Below are 11,031 nucleotides of genomic sequence, written 5' to 3' on the forward strand. Positions count from 1 at the left end.
ACGTTAATTTGTATTAGGTGAAAGTCCATGCTGCAAGGATAGCAGCTGGGCCAAGTAACCCACTATCTGCGCAGTCTACATCATATAACCAATTGAACTGTTGCATGCAAATTAGCTGTAGAGTAAGGGTGGCAACTGGCTGAGTTACCTCTGTAATCACAACGGTCTTGGGCTCTTGGCATGGCATAAATACACGCCTAACTGTAACTGAAAGCCCATGCTTTGTGCCAGTGTAATCTGTAAAGTCAAAATTTGCGAACTTAGAAATTTGACAGTAATGGACCACAAATCCCAGTGATGATTGAACCTGATGATAGTTTAAACAAGAAGAGCTCTCATGAGCCTGTAGCAGCTTCCATGACTTCACACCGATTAAACAGACATACTAGGCTTTAGAGTGACACAGTCAGACTTGGAAACAACTTCCAAAAGGGATGGTGGAATTAAAAGCCATTAGAAATTGTTAAGCTATGTGTCTTGATGAACCCCTATTGGACAAACTCTACAGATACTGGATTTCTGAAAAAAGTAAAGGGAATATGCGAGATGACCTTGTGCGTGTGATTAATTCTATGACTGACAAGACAGTATACAGAATGTGGAAAAGTTATTCAAAACAAATACTTAAGACAATAAAGTCCTTGCCTATGTCGGACAACTCCTTCCAGGCTATCAAAAAGGTCAGTCTTTATTACCTCTTTTTACTGTTATCACAAATCTTGCTTTCTTCTATTCTGTACCTGATGCTTGCAACAGCCTTCCAAAATCTATTTGTCAAGGCTCCAACCTTACAATTCAACTCACTCCTACTCATTTATGCAGTCACCTAGCAAAAGCATGCGTCGTTTTCACACTTTTGAGAGACTCAAAACATTTAAACCATATTTTGTTGTAAGAATGAATAAATGAGTTCTCTGTAACCCATGACCTCCCTCAACTCCACTCCACCTAGGAAATATGATGGACTTGTGAGGATATTATAATGGGCCTGACATTCCGGATAGTTACTCAAGTTAATAAATACTCTAGTAGTTAAGTCAATAAGACTACTCATGTGAAAAAACCTACTACTTATACACATAAGCTTTTGCAGGATAAAGCTCCCATACAGTAAGCTCTTTGGAAGCAGGAACCTGAAGCACATTTGTGGATAGTAAAAATAGTAAATAATAGGTATGGTAGTGATAACAGAAACATTAACAATGTCAACCTTCATTTAGTAGGTCATAGATTGCAACTAACAAAATTTCTTGTTTTTAATTACATGAATTCTCCACTCAAAATACTGGATTCCAGTCCTGGTCTTTTGAATAGTATAATTAAAAATATTTTCTTGGGTTTAATCAATCTTGTTAGACATGTCTAATAAATTTGTAAAATATACCTTCCATTTCTTGGGGCTATTATAGGCTATGGGTGTCCTATAGCTTTTGTCAGCATAACTTATGCTGCTCACGGGTGTGAATAAACCCCTCCCCTGAGTGACATAAGTTACTCTGACATGAGCACTGGTGTGGACAGAGCTATGTTGGCGGGAGAAACAACTATTGTCTAGGGCAGAGGTGGTTTTATTATGTTGACAGGAGAGCTCTCTGTTGTCGGCATAGTGTGCCTTCACCAGATGCACTGCAGCGTTGTACGTGTAGACAAGCCCCTAGAATACTCTCCAAGACTTTATCCACACTACTTTTTGAAAGCGGTTATAGCCTGTAAAGCACATTTTTAAAAACATCAGCAGGATTCCATGTTCACTAATGACTCCAGATGAAGTTTGCTCATTTTTCTAAACATTTTTTCGAACTGCCTGCCCTGAAAACTCATCTTAAAACTTCAGAGTCAGAGTCAAACTGCATTTTTTACATAACCACAAGAAAAAAATTCTGCAGGCCAAATGATGCACTAAGTATATCTATACAAACCCATTTAAAGCTAATGAGTTTATGTGGGCATCACTGAAGGAATAATGTGAAGACAGCAGGGTTACCTGTGGAGAGGAGAGTAAGATTTAGTCTGCAGAACCTCTATTACTGGGAGTTGTATGCAAGATGGAAAGAACCCAGCTTGAGTCCAATAGCTCAGGGCAGCTTTGCAGAAGTGGGTAGGGTGGGTATGGTTTGATTCACAAACAAAACAATTCTGATAGGGAAGCGAGCAAGAATAAGTACAGAGCTCCACAATGGCATATTGAGAGTTACTGTTTAGGAAAGAAACATACTTTAAATGTGTTAAGCCAGTGGTTCTCAGCGCCCTTCTTTGTTTCGAAAGGGTGGAGGGAGGTGGCACTTGGGGATTCATGCTTCTCCCACAACCCTAAAAATTAGCTGGATGCTTCTGCTACCAGTGACCAGCAATGAAAATTAGTTAACAACGCAATTCATACTACTCAGCTATTAGTACAGGCTGCCTGCAGACTTGGGAAAATACTTCATCATTAACATGAGCAGAAGTGGCAATGTTTTCTTCACAACAATGGAGGGCTTTTTTTTTTTTTTTAATAGTATAATGCTGGAGGAAAGTGTGCGCAAAAGGTGGATTCTGCAGTAAAGTCTGCTGTTACAGAATTCATATAGCTCTGCCTATTAAGAAGCTCTCTTATAAAGGGTCCACACAATGGCAGGAGAACAAACTACAGTGCGTACACTACTTTCCTTCAGAGACTATTAACATTTTCCCTCATCTTAAATGTTTCTTTTAATTTCAATCCATCACTCCTAATTTTACCCAAAAGGACTGAAGTGTGTTACCACAGAATTATTTTTTATTTCCCAGGCAATAGTGGTACCACAGCCCAAATTTCTCAGATGTTCAACTGGTTTCTGAGGCAAGATGAAACCTTACAGCAGCAGTTCTCAACCGGGGATCCACGAGCCCTTTCTGGGGGGCCGCAGGGCCTCATGGCTGAAACCCCATATTGTAAGCCGCAATGCCCCCATGTGGGGTAGAAGCCAGGAGCCCTGGTGCCCCCCAGTCTGAAGCTGGGAGCCCCGGCGCCCCACTGGTCTGAAGCCACGAGCAGCGTGGGGTTGAAGGCGGGAGCTCTGGACTGCCCCTACTCCCCTTAGTCTGAAGCTGGGAGTGGTGGGGGAGCCCCAATGCCCTCCCCACCCAGGGTTGAGGCCAGGAGCAGCACGGGGCTGAAGTCCCAAGCCCTGGCAACTCCCTGGGGCAGAAGCAGAGTTGGGGGTTGCCAACAGGTGTTGCTCCCCCCCAAAAAATTGCAGCACTTTACCCAGAGTGGAACTGTCCCAGGAGCAGCTCCCCCCGCTCTTCCGCCCTGTGGCCAGGTCATAGGTGGGAAGCCAGAACCAGGCAGTGCGGGACAGCTGCTCCTCTGCTTGGTGGTGCCATGGAGAGGGCAGCCGTGGCATTCCCATCTGCTACTGGTGCTCGGGGTTGCGACTGCTCCTCAGCTGCCAGCCCCCTTTGACTGCTCATGCAGCTCGTAAGTCAGGGCCGGGGGACCTGACTCTGGGGCAGCAGAGCCCTCAGGAAACAGCCACCACAGGGGAAGCACTCCTAGCACACAGCCCCTAACTACCCCTCTCTCTGCACCCTGAGTGGTTTTCAAACTTTGAGCCAAGTCCCCACTTTGAGTTATATTTTTTGGTTGCATCCCCCCACAACCCAGACAGGCTGGGTGGCCTCCTGAGGTGAGGTGAGTCAGAAGGTGGAGGTGGCACTCCCTCTCCGGAGCACACTGTGCACAGCTGGCCAAAGCCCCACCAGTCCTTGTCCGTCCCCCCCAAAAATAGAAGTTAAAGTATGCCTAAGCCCAAGGGTCCCCCCAGCCTGGAGCCCTGCGTCCCCACACTGGGCCTTTGAGTTTTTATAGCATGTTGGGGGGGGGGGGGGCTCAGAAAGAAAAAGGTTGAGAACCCCTGCCTTACAGGCCACATAAGATCTCTTTTGTGGCTAGTAAAAATCACCCTTTATGCTATCAGGACAGGTAGAACAGCATCACTAACGGGCATTACCGTGCATTCCAGTCATGGTATACAGACTAGTCAGTTCCATGATTAGCAGCAAACAAAACAGCAGTAGGATGTACAGAAAATGGGATGGGGCGGGGGGAGGTGTAAAAAAAAAAAATCTCCTCCAGAGTGAGTACTAAACTTTCCTGGGCAAGTGCCATCAACTTTAGCAGACTCCTTAGCTTTACTTTTAAAAAATAGTTTAAAGCCATTGTGGTCACAAAGAAAACCTTCCAAATGGGGAGAAAGTATAAATCAAACCAGTGACATCTTCCTAATTGTGCTGAGAGATAGAAGCAGTGCCACCCTTGCTTTTGGGGCAGAGTAGCCTCCTGCCTCTGTAATAGGGGCAGAGGAGACCTGGCTGCTGTCACTGTTGTTTGGCGGGTAGGGAAAAACTGGTATTTGTTGGAGGACTGGCAAAGAATTAATTAGGATTCAGAATTCAGCGACTTGGAAGCTTGGGTCTTCAGGCCCAAGCAGCAGGGAGGTGCTGCCCAGACGAAGACTAAGCAGAAGGGGAAGCATGGCTTGGTAATCAGTGTATTCTGACAAGGCAAATAAGCTTAGTCCTTATACTAGCAAGTGCCTGATATTTTATATCTTTGGGATTGAAAATTATTTGTATCATTAAGAGAACGGTACACCGTCATCTGGAATATTGCTTTCAGTTGTGGTCACCTTACCTCAAGGGGGGGGGGGGGGAGGGAGGGAAGAGAAAGGTTCAGAAACAAGCAATGAAAATGATTTAAAAAGCATAGAAAGGTTGTCATATGAAGAATAGGACTGTTCAGGTCATGGAACTGACAAGGCGGCGAAAGGATATAGTTATTAAAAATGAATGACAGAAGGAGTGGAAATTAGGCACTCCTTTATTGTCTAACAGAAATACAAGGGGTCATGCAGTGAAACTAAAAGGCATCAAGTTTAGATTTGACTGTGATACCCTGTTTTCCTCAACAAAAAAAAAAAAAAAAAAAAAGAAGCAAACCAGCAAGTGGAACTCATTGCCACATCGGTATTATTAAGGAAAAGAATTTTGCAGGATCCAAATAAAGGACTAGACATTTATATGGATAACGACAAAAACATTCAATTATAATAGATGGGATTTAGAACAATTAGGAGATATAAACCCTCATGATTCAGGGCATAAGCCATCCTATAACTGGGTACAGTAAGAGATTTCCTGTATTAACAGGTTAGTGTCAGTTGTCTACACCAGGGATGCTTCAACTCACTTGATGTTTCTGGCCACTGTCAAAAACAGGACAACAATATCATGGACCACTGGCCTGATCTGGTATGGTAATTCCTATGTTCCATCTGTTGGAAGTGGTTATAGCACTGTATCTTAAAAGGCCACGGATAAAAATTGACTTTTGGTTGCATTCTCCCTTAGAGAATTCTGAAACCTAAATTGGTCTGTCAGCTTTTGTGGGTAAGCCATTAAATAAAAGGAAGTTGAGTCCTGACCCCAAACTGTAGGAAGAAACAAAGGCAGAAGACAGCATGATGGAAAGGGGAGGAACTGTCAAGGAAAGATGAAAGAACTACACAGGGACGCAAAGACATGTGGAACACTAGTACTTGTTCAGTACTTGTTAACTTTGACCCTTACATTTAACAAAGCAATTAACAGAAAAGCTGAATGGTAACTGAAAGAAGGAGGAACAAGGGACCTGAGCCCTGTAAAAGGCATCAATGCATCTGAAGTATAACAATCTGGTGTCACTTTTGTTTGTTTGTTTTTGTGAATTAACTGTTCACACTTACAAACATTTCATACAATAATACACCAAACAATTTTTTAAAAAATTTCATTACATACAAATTTGCCTTCAAAACTTTCTTGGCCACTGACTTCTGACACTGAGAGAAAACTGAATATTAATCTGATAAGGTAAAGTGACAAGAATAAGAAAACAATTACTAGAGGGCATGTTTGCCTAAAAGGAGTGATATATTAGCCTCAGTGATCAAAAAAGGTAAGTTTCTGAAGAGGATTTTATTATCTAATAATCCTATAAACTGTACATGCTGTAAGAGTTATGACAGCTAAATAAGCTATTATATGTTAATTTCAGTTATTCAATTTTTAAAAATATTAGTTTGCTGAATATTTTTAAAAGTATGGATAATTAATCTTTAAAATGCAGTAACTCGTAGATAAACCTTAAAACACCACTTACAATACTTCATACTTCCACTTTCTTTTATAGATTTAAACAAGCTCATTTACAGCAAGTAAACTACCAGAATCAATCTACATATGCAAATCCCACTGAAATCAGCGGAAGTCTGTGTAGCTTAAACAGACTGCTCCTCGACAGATTACAACCTGCAGCATTTTATACTCAAAAATTCTACCCACATCATTGTATTTTTAAAATATTGCCACTATATATATATATTTTTAATGTCACTCTTTCATTTGATGTTTCAGTTGTACTTTACTCATTTGTTATGCTCTTGAAAGCTGTCCTGGTGGTGGTGAGTGCTATAATTATACCACTGTAAAATAAACCAGTTTACAATGGTGATTCCCCCCCCACACACACACTGTGCTCCCTTTCACTCTTAAATTCAGTAGTGGAGGTCCATTGCCATCTGGAGGAGTTTATCTTACATAAGAAATAAGACACGCTGAAAAGAATGGGGAGAACAGTCTTCAAATTTTCTTTGGTAAAATCAATTATATATTTGGCTTTCATAATTCATTAATAATAATTTAGCAATGTAAAAGACTAAAATCAATGTAATTAGCATTTAAGCAGGTTTCTGATAATCATCAATTTTCTAAATTTGATTTCTACTATATCAATTTAGGATTTCCTTATAGCGCACGTTCTCAGAACTTTCCCATACAATGACTGGACTAAGTAAGTGACCTCAATGAAGTTTTCTATCCTTCAATATCAGCAACGGGAAAGTCAAATAAACATGGGGGAGAGGGGAGATTACAATCAATTGTAGACAGCAATCTGCAAGAATGATCCAACCTAACCAGACATAACATAAAAAGCCTGGAAATAGCTACGGTCAGAAAAACATCACCAAATATGCAACTATATGGTTAAATGAGATAGGACACCTTAATTCATGCTACTAGTGTTAAATAAAGCCAGATATACTTCAAGTTTAATCCACAGTAACTACAGCAATCATTAACTCACTGATCAAATAATCATGGATAGTTCTTACACAAAACCTGCCATAATGTAGTGATCTGTAGAGAAACATGCTTGCAATGTGAGGAAAACAGGTGATATGCTTTCAGTGAATTTATTATTTAAGGGGTAATTCTAAAGCAGTTTTACCATGAGTGCAGAATACTGTAGCTGCTTAAAATATATCCCAATATTGTTTTGTTCTTTGTACTGTCTTAAAATCAACAATACTATATGTATAGCCACACATTATAAAACACCCTTTAAAACACTTTTAAAGAGTGAAAAATATATCTGAAACCCAACTACTGAGAGCTGAATAGGTTAGACACTACACTGAATTTTAAAATATTTTATGTTCAACAAATGTAATCCAAACTGTGAGTAGTTTCTTTAATCTGGGGATTATAAATTATTTGAAGAAGAGATCCCAAGTAGTGTTCGTGGCAAAGATCATTGGGGGGGGGGGGGGGGGGGCAAGAAGCAGGATGCAAAATAGTGTGTGCAATGTGGACTAAGTGTATTTGGTATGCACCATTATGTCTGTGTGTCCAATATGCACAAAGTGTGTACCTGATGGGTAGGAGTGTGTTGTCCTAATCTTCCAACCCTGTCACTTGGCCTAACAAGAGTTAACCATAGTTGCTGCCTCCCTCGTTTCAGAATCCTATACAAATTATGCCACTAGTTTAATGGAATAGATATACAAAGCCAGTTCCTGTCTTCCTTTTTTAGGTGGATTGGTAAAAGAAGACTACCAATACTTGGCATGCTCTCACACACTTACCATCGCTCTCTGCCCTGACAAGCAGGGACATGCCCTTCAGCCTCTCCACGTAGCCAGAGGACACATGTCCGGTGCCCCTATCATCCCACTGGCGGTCTTCATTCAGCGTGTAAACTTTCACCCTCCGCCGGGTGTCGGTCATCCTGCCGCCTGCCACACCACAGCCACCACACTGGCCTGTGACACCTGAAGGAACAGGAGGTTGGTGGGGGGCTAGGCCCCCCTCAGAGGAGAGGAGCAGGAAAGAGGGTAGCAGCCCCACACAGACACCCCGGGATCTCTCCTTATTCTTCACTGCTGGGGCAGTCTCCTCCTCATCCCCAATATTTGGAGGCACAGCAGAGTGCTGGGGAAGGGGGTGGTTGGTGGGAAGCTATTTACGAGGCTAGAGGACCAGGGGAAGTGTTATTCAGGAGGGAAAGCCGAAGGAGCAGTTGGGCTGCCGGGGGTAAAGGGGCAGGCCGAAGGGGCAGCGTGGGGAGGGAGCAGAGGTGGTAGAGGAGGGATGGTGAAGGAGAGGTAAGATGGCTATGGAGGCTAGAAGCGGGTGGGGGGAAAGCAAAGGGAAAAGGTGGCAGGGGATGGGGCTTGCAGAGCAGGGGTGCTAGGAGAGGGGTGAGCCGGGAGAACCGTGTGCTGGCCGGGGAAGGGGACAGGAAGCAGCCAGATTAGCAGAGGGAACAAGAGGTGGTGGCAGATCGGCGGCAAGGGGGAGGGAGCGGGGTCAGTTCACCCCCTGCCCGGCGCTCGGCTCTATTGTGCGGGCGCTGCCCAGGCCCGACGCCCCCTCGCTCGCAGTTCGTCAGTGCGGGGGGGGCAGAGGAGGCGCGGCCCCTCCTTCTCCAGAGCGGCTCGTGAGCGGCCAGCGGGCGCTGCCTGTCCCGGGCGGGGTGCGAAGGCGGCCGGGCTCAGCGCCCCGTCTTCCCCATGGGCTCCCCTCGCAGGCGGCAGATTCACTCCCAGCCCGGCTCCGCCGCCATATTCTTCTTCCTCCTCCTCCCGCTACTGCTGCGGCTCAGCCCCGGCTCCTCGGCCCGCTCCGGTAGTCCGGCCCGCTCCGCTCCGGGCGCCCGGCAGGAAAGGCCCCTCCCCGGCCGGCCGGGCTGGCTGGCTGAGGCGCGGCGAGGCCCGTCCGTCTCCCACTGGCTCTGTCTCCGCCTCAGTCACTGCGCGGCCGCCATCTTGGTTTCACCTCTCACTGGAGGCGCGGGGTCTCCCAGCCAGCGGCGGCACGGGCCTCCCGCCAGCATTTAAAGGGCCAGCAGCAGTTGTGGGCTCAGGGAGCGGGTGGGGGGAGAGGGATGGGGGCGCCCGAACACTTGCTGGTCACCGCAGGGGAGCAGCGCCTGCCTGTCACCCAAACGCCTCAGTAACCCACTGTGTGCATCCCCCAGGCAGCACACTCTGAACTCTAGGGTACAGATGTGGGGACCCGCATGAAAGACCCTCCTCAGCTTATTTCTAGCAGCTTAGGTTAAAACTTGCCCAAGGCACAAATCCTTCCTTGTCCTTGGCTGGGTACTGCTGCCACCACCAAGTGAGTTAGACAAAGATTCAGGAAAAGGACCGCTTGGAGGTCCTGTTTCTCTAAAATATCCCCCCAAACCCCTTCACCCCGTTTCCTGGGGATGCTTGAGAATAATCTACCAACCAAATAGGTAAACCAAAGTCTTAAAAAACAGAACTTTATTATAAAGAAAAAAAAGTAAAAGAAGCAGCATCTCTGTAAAATCAGGATGGAAGGTAACTTTACAGAGTAATCAGATTCAAAACACATAGGATTCCCCTCTAGGCATCCCCTTCAGCAAGCCATAGTCTAGGGGGCAAGGGTAGCACCCCCCACCATGCAGCACTCCACAGACTAGTGTGGCACCCCACCCATGACCACACATCACCCCACTATGCAGCACCTCACCCACACAGCACCCCACTAATCACCACACAGCACCCTGGGGTGCCAGGGCACAACCCTACAGTGCAGCATCCCAGTGATCACCACACAGCACCCAAGGGTATAAAAGAACAGCACCTGCGGCTGAAATGGCAGAACCCCATTGCCCAGCACCCCCCAATCACTGCACACCACCCCCACTCTTTATGGTGCAGCCCCCCTGGGTACTGGGGCACTACCCCCACCCTTCACAGTGCATTCAACCTGGGGTATGAGAGCAGTAACCCTACCCACAGCACCCTACCGTTCAGCCAAAGGGTGGCACCCATGCAGCACACCACATAACAATGGCTATGCAGAAGGGCCAAATAACCATTACAAATAATATTTCACTTATATTGCAGCGTTTCATTTCTGGCATCACAGGGCAGGAGCCATTCATTAACCCAAAGCTCAGTGTGTATAATGACACTGTAATGGTATAGTGCTGGGAAATACTTTACCTTCCCCAGCCTGGCCCTTTAGTAGAGGAACTACCAAAGTGATGTAAAGTCACCTTTGTTTCACTACCTCTGTTTGGGTCCAGATTCAGAAGTAACACCACATTGGGCCTTAAGACTTTAAATTCATTTTCAAGTTATCAACAATGGTGAGAGAGTGCTGGTGTGAGGTGCTCCTGCAGCCTCCTCCTCCTGGGTCAACTCGGTCAAGAGCTCTGGCCTGGTGGTCAGGGATGGGTGGCAGGCGAGCTCCTTCCCACCTGCGCTTCAGGCCATCAGTTGGAGCGTGGGTCTGCTGCTCTATCTTGGCATTTACCTTTCTGCCACGCATCTGTCTCCGCCGGAGAACTGGCACGGTTTAGAGGGCAGAGTGACAGAGAGGCTCCGGAAATGGACAGGACTACTCTGGTGCCTCTCCCTTCGAGGGAGGGCACTGATGCTTAATCAAATAGTTTTTTGTTGGTCTCAAAGCAGGCTGCTGTATGGTATAAGAGCTGCAGCTTGTGAGATGTAGCTGTTGGCTTCCTTAGGGAGATCAAATATGAAGCCTAACCTGAAGGTGACAAATACATGGATCACAGTGGCAAGATCCATCCCTTCCTCAGAGATGAGGAGTCTTCTGGCCATTCAAAGATAGTGAAAATCATTCCTTGCCCCGAAATGCAAAATGTGTGTCCAGGAGCAGTGGGGAGGAGCCCAGCATGAACCCAAG

At 45.7% G+C, this 11,031-nt stretch overlaps 1 protein-coding gene across 1 annotated transcript in view; it reads right to left on the minus strand.

The window, feature by feature from the left end:
• Nucleotides 1–9,121, minus strand: part of PPP4R3A (protein phosphatase 4 regulatory subunit 3A) — a 74,884-nt gene extending 65,763 nt beyond the window's left edge. The window contains exon 1 of the mRNA XM_074956124.1: nucleotides 7,929–9,121. Coding sequence (XP_074812225.1) covers nucleotides 7,929–8,070 — 142 coding nt within the window. The 5' untranslated portion in view covers nucleotides 8,071–9,121. The remainder of the gene's footprint in view (nucleotides 1–7,928) is intronic.
• Nucleotides 9,122–11,031: the final 1,910 nt, after the last annotated feature.

This window comes from Natator depressus, chromosome 6 (assembly GCF_965152275.1).
Source record: "Natator depressus isolate rNatDep1 chromosome 6, rNatDep2.hap1, whole genome shotgun sequence".
NCBI classification, from domain to species: Eukaryota; Metazoa; Chordata; order Testudines; family Cheloniidae; genus Natator; species Natator depressus.